The sequence below is a fragment of the Saccostrea cucullata genome, unplaced genomic scaffold (assembly GCF_032062105.1).
Source record: "Saccostrea cucullata isolate Sc308-1 unplaced genomic scaffold, CSIRO_AGI_Scuc_v1 ctg15017, whole genome shotgun sequence".
Taxonomy (NCBI): domain Eukaryota; kingdom Metazoa; phylum Mollusca; class Bivalvia; order Ostreida; family Ostreidae; genus Saccostrea; species Saccostrea cuccullata.
In genome coordinates, this window is record NW_026917949.1 from 1 (window position 1) to 13,981 (window position 13,981).

General features: G+C 33.7%; 1 protein-coding gene across 1 annotated transcript; it reads left to right on the forward strand.

The window, feature by feature from the left end:
* Positions 1 to 55: 55 nt before the first annotated feature.
* On the forward strand, positions 56 to 12,379 carry LOC134265900 (telomerase-binding protein EST1A-like). The gene is made up of 6 exons (XM_062748139.1): positions 56 to 268; positions 503 to 538; positions 1,200 to 1,350; positions 1,455 to 1,669; positions 2,043 to 2,124; positions 9,787 to 12,379. Exons 1-6 carry the CDS (start codon positions 56 to 58, stop codon positions 9,915 to 9,917), a joined length of 828 nt encoding a protein of 275 aa, XP_062604123.1. The 3' UTR covers positions 9,918 to 12,379.
* Positions 12,380 to 13,981: the final 1,602 nt, after the last annotated feature.

Consider the following 13,981-nt stretch of genomic DNA (forward strand, 5'->3'; position numbering starts at 1 on the left):
ATTGAATCATTCAATATTAAGTGTAAATTTAATTTTGAATCCAATGTTTTGGATCATGAAGACTGTTTTCAGCCTTTTGATCTCTCTGCAGGACATCGCTCGGGACTGTCTGAGGATACAGGTGTTACAGGAGTTTGCTGATTACCTGTGTGGAGTGGAGCCCCCCATGTTAGAATATGACGTAGTGAAGAAGGAATACTACTCAGTGGCGCCCTCTACTGACTACAGCGAGGCTCCCCATGGGGACCTACCCTCAGATTCAGATGAGGTGAGACACCTGAAAATTTCAGTCATGAAGGGTTGTCTGTTTGACTGTTTACTATAATTTTCTGACACCTTCATGTGTCATTCATCTATTTTTCTCATAGCTTAAGTCAAAAGAGATATCAATTTTTGCTTGTTGATACAGGATGTATTGTATAATAACTTAACATTTAAAGCCTACTCTCATCAATATTCCATTGGATTGAGGTTCCTTAATACTTATATATATATATTATAGAAGGAACAGCAGCTCAAAGACAAGGAAAATATACAGGTACACTAGTACATGATTTATCTTAGACCAGAGAACAGCAGCTCAAATACAAGGAAAACAATTTACCCCACCTCTGTCGATTTTTCCATGAAATCCTGGCTTACGATTGGTTGAAGTCTGTCACGTGAAGGCGGTGGATTACTTATACCCGGTCAGTTGTAAATCTATACCCGGTCGATGTATTACGTCACAAACACAAACGTTACGTCATAATAGGCACATGATAAGCGTGATGAAGCTTTAGCAGAGAAAACCATTTATAAAATACAGATAAAACGTGTTTCATAGGTGGGGTAAATTCGTTACATAGTCTTTTAGTGGCAGGGTATGGGATGATACCTGGTTAGTAAATTTCATACCTGACTCAGCTCCGCCTCGCCAGGTATGAAATTTACTAACCAGGTATCATCCCATACCCTGTCACTAAAAGACTATGTAACTAATAATACAGGTAGACTAGCACATGAATTATATCAGGCTAGCAGCATAACGTAAGGTAATAAAGCTTAGTCCCTCTAGGTGTTAGTAGCTATAGAACTGGAATGTATTTTTTGAAGTATAGCACAAATCTCTTTTCTAAACAACATATGTGGTGAGTAACAGTTGGTTTCTTTCACTGTTTTATGAATTTCAATGCATAACGAATTATTTTATTTTACAGAAACTGATAGAGAAGGACAGACACCGGTGTATAGAGTTGGAGATCCACCCCATTTTCTTGATTCCGGACACCAACTGTTTTATTGAACACTTTTCAAGCCTAAAACAGCTCATTCAGCTGAAGAAGTTTACTGTGGTAGTGCCTTTAATAGGTAAACTTAACATTATCACAGATACTTGACAGTAATGGATGTAGAATTGATATCATGTTTAACTGTTTCTAGTGTATGATGTATTCAAAATATACTTGTTGTAGTTATTAATGAGTTGGACGGATTAGCCAAAGGTAGCAAGGAGGGACAATACGACTCAGCGGATCAGGCCGTGAAGGTCGCCGAGAGGTCAAAACAAATGGTGGAATTCCTAGAGGAGGAGTTTGACAAAAAGAACTCACACCTGAAAGCCCTGACCTCTAAAGGGAACGTACTGGAGACCATCTCATTCCGAAGTGAGGAGGGGGATAGTAGCGGGGTAAGCTCTAACGAGGGTCTATTTATATACATCAGTGTGGTATGCACTACTGACAGTCTATTTATGTAATCAGTGGGGTAAGCACTACCAAGGGTCTATTAATGTACATCAGCAGGGTATGCACCAAGGACTGTCTATTTATGTACCTCACCTGTTGGTCATAATCTTACATGTCAATTTGTGAGGTTTATTCCGAAATTTTATCTTTCTTGCGACAGTTTATTATTTGTTTATTGTTGTTTACCTCTCTTATTTGATTTTTTTTTGTATTCAATTAATTTGTACTTATCAATACAATAGTACATGTGCACTATATTTATTATGATTGGGGCTTTTACAATGGTGACATCAGAATATGGGTATTGTATTGTAGGGAAATAATGATGACATCATCCTGTCCTGCTGTTTACACTACTGTAAAGACAAAGCCAGAGAGTTCATGCCAAAGGAGAAAGGTAATCTCATCGGACCTTATATCAGCAAGGTTTCTGGAAGGAATTGAACACTTAAGGGGGCTCTCTACACCTATAAAGTATAACTGATTTTTGTTGCATGCATTTGTTTCTAATAATAGGCCCCATATCCAATAAAATAAGGTTCCAAAGTACTTCAATTTATTTTTTAGAAATATTTGAAATATTTTATTTATTTTGTTAAAATCCCTCCTATCTATATTTTTAAAGGCCCAGTGCTTTAAATTTCTCTTCAAAGTTTAGTGTTATAAAATATTGAAATAATAACTAACAAAGATAAAAATAAAATCAACATAATTTTTATTAGCTCACCTGAGCCGAAGGCTCAAGTGAGCTTTTCTGATCAAAATTTGTCCGTTGTCTGTCGTCGTTGTCGTCGTCGTCGTTGTCGTTGTTGTCGTCGTAAACTTTTCACATTTTCATCTTCTTCTCAAGAACCACTGGGCCAATTTCAACCAAACTTGGCACAAAGTATCCTTGGGTGAAGGGGATTCAAGTTTGTTCAAATGACGGGCCACGCCCTTTTCCAAGGGGAGATAATCATGAATTTGTTAAAAATTAATGGCATTTTTATAAAATCTTCTTCTCCAGAACCACTGGACCAGGAAAGATGAAACTCATGTGGAATCATCCTCAGGTAGTGTAGATTCAAGTTTGTACAAATCATGACCCCCGGGGCAAGGGTGGGGCCAAAATGGCCGACCCAAGTTTTACATAGGAATATATAGGAAAAATCTTTAAAAATCTTCTTCTCCAGAACCACTGGGCCAGGAAAGATGAAACTCATGTGGAATCATCCTCAGGTAGTGTAGATTCAATTTTGTTCAAATCATGACCCCCGGGGCAAGGGTGGGGCCAAAATGGCCGACCCAAGTTTTACATAGGAATATATAGGAAAAATCTTTAAAAATCTTCTTCTCCAGAACCACTGGGCCAGGAAAGATGAAACTCATGTGGAATCATCCTCAGGTAGTGTAGATTCAAGTTTGTTCAAATCATGACCCCCGGGGCAAGGGGTGGGGCTAAAATGGCCGACCCTAGTTTTACATAGGAATATATAGGAACAATCTTTAAAAATCTTCTTCTCCAGAACCACTGGGCCAGGAAAGATGAAACTCATGTGGAATCATCCTCAGGTAGTGTAGATTCAAGTTTGTTCAAATCATGACCCCCGGGGCAAGGATGGGGCCAAAATGGCCGACCCTAGTTTTACATAGGAATATATAAGAAAAATCTTTAAAAATCTTCTTCTCCAGAACCACTAGGACAGGAAAGGTGAAACTCATGTGGAATCATCCTCAGGTAGTGTAGATTCAAATTTGTTCAAATCATGACCCCTGGGGCAAGGGTGGGGCCAAAATCGCCGACCCAAGTTTTACATAGGAATATATAGGAAAAATCTTTAAAAATCTTATTCTCCAGAACCACTGGGCCAGGGAAGATGAAACTCATATGGAATCATCCTCAGGTTGTGTTGTTTCAAGATTGTTCAAATCATGACCCCCGGGGCAAGGGTGGGGCCAAAATGGCCGACCCAAGTTTTACATAGGAATATATAGGAAATATCTTTAAAAATCTTCTTCTCAATTACCACTGGGCCAGGAAAGATGAAACTCATGTAGAATCATCTTAAGGTAGAGCAGATTCAAGTTTGTTCAAATCATGACCCTCGGCCCTGGGGAAAGAGTGGGGCCAAAATGGCCGACCCAAGTATTACATAGGGATATATAGGGAAACATTTTAAAATCTTCTTTTCAAGTACTTCAAAGCTATGATTAGTGATACTAATATGGAATCATCCTCAGGTAGTGTAGATTCTAGTTTGTTCAAATGATGAACGCCTGGAAGGGGGGGGGGTAAATTCAAGCCCGATGTGCTCAGGTGAGCGCTGTGGCCCCTGGGCCTCTTGTTTAAATTTACAAAAATAGACAAAAGAAAAACTAAAACAGCATTTTCTTGAGAATAGCTGGTTGGATCCTCTTCAATATCTGAAAAGATATATAATATCAAAGGGTAAAAACAATGAAAAAAAGAAAATGAAAAAAATTGAAAAACTGTCAAAAATTTATAAACATCACAAAAATTCAGGTGTGAGAGATCCGCTTTAAGAGTGGACTCAAATATCTTGGTACTGTTGTTTTTAATATAAACTTCAAATAAACTCTACTTGCACAAGTATTAAACAAATGTCACGCAAGGACATTGAAAGAAGTTCGTATTGAACATGTATTTGTTTTCCAATGAGTTTAAGCGAAAATCATCGCGTTTCCAGTCAATGACAAAGACATGCATTTAGTGAATTCATGGCATTGAGAAAGGTAGATTTACTCACCGTTTTTATCCAACTTGCATGTGTTATCCAGTGCTGTATATAACAAAACAAGTTAAGATGGTAAATGGCCAAAAGAGATAAAAGAAATTCCTATAACCAAATGCACACTTCGTCTAAAACCTGCACATTTCCCATACTTGTAAACAGCTGAACAGCTGACAATCTTGATCAAACGTTTGGGTCATGCGAAATTTCACCGGGTATAACCATTCATTCGGGTGTATACAAATCGAGAACAGAGTATCCTCTAGTCGATGGGAAGATAATACATATGTCTTATCTTATCAAATTTGCATTTTGGGGGGATATATTTTGCTGAAAAGCATATATGCTTATTGGAGAAATAAATTTCTGAGTGTATGGTGTTTTGACACGTAATGATGAATTAGCATATGGACAAGCCATGTTTTATATCATTTGTTCTCATCTAAAAATCTTAATTTAATAAGTTTGTAAATGTATTATTTAACAATTAAATAAGTAGAAATTGAATAAATTGACAAACAGTTCATTTTTAAAGAAAGTATACGTATTGGGCAATGCACTGTATTAATTGATGTGATATAATGCACATTCCATCCACAATATCGCATGTTGTGTTATACTCAGTGATTTATCGGTGTTAAGTGAATTTGAATCTGATCATTTGGGATCAAAATGGCGTTTTTACGGAAGTACACCATGTTGTGACGTTGTAGAGAGCCCCCTTAACATTTTTCTAGCTTTAAACATATGTTTTAGTGTTTGATGTAAGTCATTCAATTTATATTTTAAGCACATGCACACAATGTATTATGTTTTTTGACACATTGCTTTGCAAAATTTTATGATGTTTCAGATGTTTGCCCTAAGTTTCTGTATTAACCCTTTGTGTGCTGACTTGTTTTGCGTGCGCTGTAACCTCAGGACTGAGTTGTTTTGTAATATCAACAAAATTATCACAATGGTGTACTAAAATGCAAATATCTAAAATTGTTGACAACCAATTTGCTTGAAATTTGGCAAATATGTAGCAAATGTTGCGTTTTTTAATCTATACTATTTTTAAAAAAAAATCTAATATCTTATGTTGCCGTGGAAACCAAATTTTCAAAAAAAATATTTTAAAATGAATTTTTAGCATTTTAACTATATTTTTCAGGGGAAATATTGCACTTTGATGAAAAAAAAAATAAATCAATTGCTTTAGAAATTCAATTTTAGTTTAATATTATGTAAAAAAAAAAATTAATTTAAACAATAACTCAATGATAAAGTCAATGTTATATATACCGTTATGTTGTAAAAAGTCATTGTATACTTATCTGAGTAAGGGATATATTCATGTAGGTTTAAGTGAATTCTGGATTTAAGTTAATGGATTTTTTTCAGATTTTAACTATATAGAAAGAGTATAAATTAAAGATTCAATTAGCCTGTAAATATAAAACCAGTGATTATTTTAAGAAATATTGGCAATCATATAAGAAAGTATGATCCTCAAAGAATATGCAGTTTTCGAGGTTGGGAAATCTTGGAGCAAATTGGCACAACAATGAACTAATTGCTGTTACTAGTATTCATTTTCAAATTAAAGCAGTCAATATGTTAAATAAATTAAAAAAAAAATAAAATAACATTAACACTAAGTTATAGAGGTCTTATTTTCTAATGACTGGTATCTAACAGCCCTAAATATACTCTAGTAATTCTCAGATCTTTTTTTTTTATTTTGCTTTTATTGAAGAAAATGCATTTCTCCGTGTTATTTGTAAAGTTAACATATTCATCAACTTTCCTCCCACAGTACTTCTCACTCTGTAAGAAATGTGGCTTTATTTTAGAAGTTTTATTCCTAGCTGGCAACAATAATTGCCAGCAGGAAAACTAGTATTTCAAATTTTAGAAATTTAAGCACCTTTAACAGTCAATTATAACGTTTTCAAAAATTACATCGTTCAATGTGGTCACTGGTGAATAACAGTTTTTATTTTTTTCAATTGATTTTAGTTAATGATGGTTGACAGATATGTACCGTAATATCAATCAATATATTATGAAACACTTTTAAGTTTATGCAAGTCTAATGGTATGGGTCATGGATATAGGCCAAGTAAGCTCAGTCAGTAGAGCATCTGACCAGTGATGCAGGGGCCCCTTCTTAGATTCATGGTCCAGCCCTGCATTTTCTCCTTCCTTGTTACAGATTTGATGCTATTGACCCCTCTGGATTTGCAAGTGAAAGTCCTGTCAGGGGCTAATAAGAATTTAGGCTGTGTCTGCAAGGATAAAGATAACTTTAAGGAGGGATATGTAATGGTTGTGCTATGGGTATCAACCTGGGTAGCTCATTCGGTAGAGCACCTGACTAGTGAAGCAGGGTTCCTGAGTTCAATTCCTGGTCCAACCATAGTTACCATACATTTTCTCCTTTCCTATTACACAAGTTTTGAATGTGCCTGAATTTTTACTTCTAAATTAAATATTATTCCTAATACTAGTAAAGAAATTTATATTTCATTTCCATGATGGGATTTCTTTGTATTCTTAGTAACTATTCACATTTTCATATTTAAAAATAAACATATCTTTGGAGACCAAAATGTAATCTTTGTTGATAAGTAATTGTACAGGAATTTGCATTTTTGAAAAAAAAATTTTGACCATCATAAAAAAAAATTATCACAGTCAATCTTAGCTTTTTTACTGTATTCATTCAGGCATATATGATTATCTCTTATATCAAATGTACCTATCTTACTGTTACATATCTAGAAGGGATGGAATGTAGAAGCTTCTTGGGCCTTATAAATTTGTAAACTAGAGGATATATTACATATTAACAGGTAAAAACATGTACAATGTGTACTTTTGAGTTTGAGAAGTACAATTCCTACAGTAAAACTCGGTTATAACGAAGTCACTGGGACCTATGAAATTACTTCACTATATCTGTAATTCGTTATAAAAGTATAAGAAATCAATTAATTTTTTTTAGCTGGGTATCCAAATTGACTTCGCTATATCCGTAAATTCGCAATATTTGTGTTCATACTAAATGAGTTTTGCTGTATTACCCAGTCTTTATTGTAATTTATTGAACAGATGTACATGCAAGTCCGTACAATTTACAAATTACTCATTCTAAAGACTCTGATCTCCTTCTTATGCCTACAAAAATGACAATTCATCTTAATTTTAGACTGTAGAGTTACCATATATTTAACCAGTGAATTTTATAATTTTATGTGTGCATGTATAGGTTGGGGCAGTCTCGCTGTTTTTGGTTTTTAATAAAATAGAAAAAAAAGTGGAGGAAATGTGCAATTTCATATGCTTTATTCTGGCAAAAGTCTATTTTAAAGAAAAAGAAAATGTCTCCCTGATACATGTTCTTAAACTTGGTTTAAAAAAAAATATACTGATACATGTAGTACCAATTATTTTCACTTACTAATTAGGTCCCATGCAAACTAGAGTATGTAAATGCCTTGAAGAAATCTAACTCTAAGATACCAAAGATCCCGGAACATATATTGGTTTTGAAATTAATAGAGTCTATATAATACTCGTCAAGGAAATAACAATGGTATTTTATTACTTACTGAAATAAAACAAAGACCACAGTTTACACAAATGACAGTCATTTCAGGGAAAATTAGAACTTCAAAATTTTTTCATCACTTTTTACCATTTTCATGTAGGCCTATATGCACATGATCAAATGCATCAATGCATCTTTTCTGATAACTAGCTTACATTTGAAGACACTTTATAGAAAATATCAAGTTTATTTTTAATTTTTAATTGTGCTAAAAAAATTTACAATATATCTGACATACACTGTTATAAAAAAACATTTGAAAGTTTTCCCAAATAGATGGAACATCAAGCAGCTTTAAACCAGAATTTTTAGGTGTAATTAGGGCCACTTAATTGACTCAATGATTGTCAATTATAAAATTCATATTGTGTATATTTCAAATACCTGTATCATGAATTAATTTTGCTTGATCACAAAAATATGTTAATGGATATATATTCTCTATATATCTTTTTTGCATTTACTTATTAATGCAATAACTCATTGGATAATTTTCTACAATGTTCAAGGTCCTTCACATTTATTACTTTTATTAGGTGGAACCTTTTTTATCTTTCAACATTTTTGAAATGGGTCTTTAGATTAAAAAAAAATGTTTACTTATATATTTGTTTATCATAAAAAAACAAATGCTTTTAATTAACAAGATGCTTCAAATTATTTTTTGCAAACCTTTATTTCAAAGCAAAGCTTGATTTACGTATGTAAACAACGTGCACAGCCACTGAGGAAAAGAAAAACGTCTGTGACTTGCCGGTTCAATCTCGCGCATTAATTTATTGTTTTCATTTAGACGATGTAATGTATGTCTACTTACAAAACACCATATAAACAAATAATTACCACCGTATGTCCAAAATATAAAACTTTGCCGACCATATAAGCTCTCGATATGCTTCAGACTCAAGTTCAGTAGCATGTGCACCCTACTTTCGTTTTAACAGCAAGAACTTCGCAAGGTTAAGGTCAAGTCAAGTTAACCAGAGTTTTTCTGCTAAAATATCGACAATTTCTAAGTAATTTTATGTCTACTAACACAAATTTATTAGAATTATTGATATTTAACTATTTTTTGGATTTATTTCTTTATTTTCCTTTATATTAGGGCAAGTTAGTAGATATTTATTACATGCGCGTTTTTTCCCTGTTTCCAAAAATAGCGGACTGACTTTCATCGTAACAAACGCCAAACACCTTCACTTTAAATCACAATTTCACAAATAATTCGCATATTTTCACATCTTAATTACCTATTTTTCAATGTTTTGTAGTTTTATGATACATATTGATAGATTCTTAATAACTCACAACTCATTTATACGTTTTATACTACGTTTTATGTGACGAAGCGCAAATTCCACACTCAGACCCAATATATTGGGTTCCCGCACGGTAGCGTTTGTGACGTCAGACCCAATATATTGGGTTCCCGCACACAAAGGGTTAATAGAAAATAGATCATTTCTCATGGCAGAGATGAGCATGAATATCTCGAGTCTGATTGTATCAAAATTAAAGTGGAGACTACAGTGTATCCATGATTTATAAAATAGTCATTGGAAAAGATGTTCATAAAATATTTTACTTGTATTTTGCTTTTTTTTGTTTAATATCTTTTGATACGAATAGTTGCATAGATATTTGACTAGCAAAGAATGCTTTAAAATAGTTTGGAGTAGCAATGTGCATTAAAATTGCCAGAATGATGATAATTGACTTTCATTTTCAGATGCCCCCGTGAGGTTGTACAGAGAAGTGGTGTTATTGACGGACGACAGAAATCTACGACTGAAGGCTCACACCTGTAACGTACCTGTCAAAGATGTCCTGTCGTTCCTCAAGTGGAGTAAGATCACCTGAACTGACCCGTGAGATGATGGCATCAGTTCTCCTAGGACCCGGGCCTCTGGAATGCCAGCCTAGTGTGTCAGCTAATGGCGCTTGGCTCATGTCCTTTATCTAGTGTGAACAATTTGTCTGTTTGGCTTGTGTTAATTATCACAATGGCCCGTACAAGATAACCAAATAATTTCAAGGATACTACTTGTAATACTGAATGGAAATTTCTACTTTTCCCAGCTTAACCCACACAGATTTCAGGAGTACGTCAGAAGAGTGGTGTTTTCTACTGTTGTGTAGATAAATTATCTTTAGCTCTAGTGAGTAATGGAGGAGATTTTTCCTTCGTGTATTTATAAACTGTGACTTTTTGAACTGATGGGACAGTGAGTGTTTGGACTGCATTGACAGTGAGTTTTATATTAACCTTTTTAACCCTGATAATTGTGAAATTTGTGATATTGTCAATACATGTTGCACTTGTTCTGCAACATTCATTGACATTTATGGAGTTTCTCAAAGTTCTTAATTCTGAGAGGAGGAAAAATTCATGATCTGGGAATCACCAAAGAAAGAAGTAAATGTTTGAAAAAACAGTTCTGGTGTGAAATATTATTATGGCAGTTACAGAATGACAACTTAGGATAATATTCTAATGAAAGAAGCAGCAGCTTTAAACCTTTTTACTGTTTTATGGAGTTATACAGCTTTAAATGGTAGAATTCTTTTCCTGAACCCCCAAGCAAACTTGTGAAGACTTTTAGTTATACATGTAGTTTCTTGTTAGAGAAGTTGTAAATGTATAATTTGAAAACATATACCTATGTTTGTACAACATGAACAAGCTTTAGAACCTGCTTGTTAGTCAAGATCAAAGACCTGAACACAGTTATGTACACATATACGTATCACGATAGGATTTTTTTTTTACTGTATATTGAAAAGCAAAGATTCCCCCTCCAAAATCATAATAATTTGGCCGGAATATAAATTGGCAGTAAGTGTATTCATTTGTTTGTAAATGTCCTTTGTAAAGAAAAAAAAAACAAAACAAGTGAACTTGTAAAAAAAAAAAAAAAAAAGAATTTAAGGTTTGAATAGATTTGGTTTGTTTGAATTAAGATTGATTTTAAATTTTAATCAATTTACTAGTATAGGCAAGAAACTAAGGTTTGAAAGAGGGGTGGGGGGTTACAATGCTTAGGGCTGGTCAATGAAATGTACTGGAGTTTTATTATATACCAGTATACTAGTATCACTGCTCTGTATTGTGAAATTAATAAAATAATTTCAGTGTTTACTGTTTGAAAAAGGTTCAGTAGAAATGACATCTCTATAAATCTGTGACTACAGTGTACATTGAGTTAACATTAAGAGGTTTTTGACATGTTTAGGGGTTACTATTTTAATACTTTTAGTCTCTATTAACATGATTAATTTGTTATTGTGGGGTGTTACACTTACTTACACTTTTATCATTATTTTATTTAGAGGTTACTGTTGTTATTCATTTGCCTGTGTTGTTTTATGAACCTATAATGAGAGACTTAAGGATTGGTGGTCCCCTGCTTACACCAGGGAGTGAAATCTATGGGAATAGAAAGCATCTCCTCATAAAAGATTTAAATACTTTAAATCACTTTCGATTCGAGAGGATGTTATTTTTGTGTAATTATGCAATATGGTCTGCTCGGGAAAATTTTATTCTTACATATATTTTTATAAGCAATGGATATATTCAGTGATTCCTGACAATTTAAACACACTTACCTGGTATATTTACCTATCTCTAATAAAAATGAGATGTCATGGAAATTAAGTGATCTACAGCATGTACAGTAGCTATCAGAATTTATTTGTTTAATAGCCTTCACTTCTCACCGTGGTTATAGTACAGCTATAAAATGTTGTACAAGATGTACAAACTTTGGGATGTTTGTCAATTCTTTGCTTGTTGTCTAATTTTTGTTTCTACTCTTATCAATTTCAGATACTCTCATGTCCATTCAATTCAAGAAATAAAAATGTTTCAATTTTGAATTCATCTTCTCCAAGTTCTATTGAAAAGATATACATATATTACTCATATACAAAAATGCTCACTAGATGGGAAATTAATCTTATTTTTAAAGGACACATTGAATTTCAGAAATATTTTATTTCCCTTCTCTCTCTGTTTTGAGCAGTTTAAAATGTTAAATTCAATATCATAATAAGTTTTCAAGTCAATATAACAGGGTAGTGTTTAGATTAATTTTTTTGCAAATTGCATGATTTATTAATATGGAGTGATGGTTAAATTTCATTGTGTATTTAACACTTATTTGTTGACATTTTTTACATTTATACTTTATCTTTTTTCTGTATATCTATGAAATGTCAAGTGCTCCTGACCTTTGTATTGTGTCAGCAAAATTCCTGTACCATTTTACTGATGGATCATTATGTATAATCATTATAAATAAATCAGGTATATTCATTTACTGTGTCTTTTTTCATACAACTGTTCTTTTTTAAAAAGAGAATTGTGCTTAAAGATATTGCATGATTTTGAAGCTTAAACAACTCAATTTTAGACCTTCAAAATGTAGTGTTAACTGTGAACATAACTAGCATGAGGTACTTTTGGTGTTGATTTACTTTTAAACTATAACGTCAATTTCCTTGTGTGGAATACAGGTAATTGTGGATAGTCCCCCCTCTGCACCACAAATGGCTTAAGAGTCGTGACAGCTGATGTAAAAGTGGTGGTATTTATTATTACAGTGAAAATGCATTATTTCTGGAAATCATTCTGTTCTGCTCCTGCATATTAAGCAATTAATCTAACTGAATATTTATGACAAGCAAGGATGCTTGCTCCAAATTTTTAAATTTCATGGCCGTTGGGTCAGTTGTTTGTGTGTTTGAGTGAAAATGCATTTATTCTTTGAAAATCTTCCTCTCTGCTCCTGGGAATAAGGCAAACAAAGAAAGGCTCATTTCTTAAAGCCCTCTGTTTAGGGGTTAAGTTTGTAGGACAGGGCCCTATTGTTGATTATCGTAAAATACGCGGATAAGGAGGTGCCGAGGTGGGAGATTCATCATATCTGTAGGTTTACAATATATTCCGCTTCACTTATACACATATGATAAATATTCAGTGTAAATATTGTAATTAAAGGTTGGAACTGGAAAAAGAATTATTCAAAAAAAAATTAGTTATATAAAAAAGAAAACGTATTTTATTCATAGTTTTAATGGTCAGGTGGAGTTGTCAACAATAAATTAAAAGACAAAATTGCCTTATCCTCATACATTAAATGTTCTTCAAAGAACAAGAGGCCAATGGGAGAGGGAATGAAATTGGATTTCTGTTGTTGTCTCCTCAGAATGGCGATAAAGACAAAAGGGGTTAAATACGGACAAGCAAAGAGATCCACTTTGGGCACTGACTAAATAATTTGATGGTCATCATACTACCCTTGCATTTGGTAAACATACTATCATTTATCAGTTAATTTGTTTTGTTTTACACTTCTTGGATCTTTTACGTTGAACTCCGACTAACTTGGGAGTTGGATTCTGTGAAAGTAAAATCCTGTGTACAACCACCTTTGCTATGGAATAAACGGTGAACAGATCGTCAAAACAAGCGCCTGTTTTACATACTAATTTATGTTTTTGAATCTATCTGGTCTGCTAACTGCTCTCTCTTTAGTTCTAGTTTATTGCAGGACTAAGAATCAAACAAGTCAGAGTAAGTATCTCTGTCTAGTTTCACTAACTCAATCTTCCCATCACGCCCTGCTAAGAGGAGACGTGACGAGGTCACGTGATAGGACATCCAACCCACATCCGCCAGTCCTGTCTCTCCGATCTTCCCAATCAACTTTCCCAAAGTATTCAACTGATATATCTCGCCATTACTCAGGAGGACCAGGAACTTGTTTTCAACTTCCACAATCCATGTCACAGGATGCTTGAATTTCCTCTCCCACATCAGCTCTTTTTTCCACGAAATACACAGAAGTTTTCTCTGGTTGAAGTCCGGAAACAGGAATTTGTTTCCAAGTTTGTTTTCAAGGAAGCATGAAACGACACTA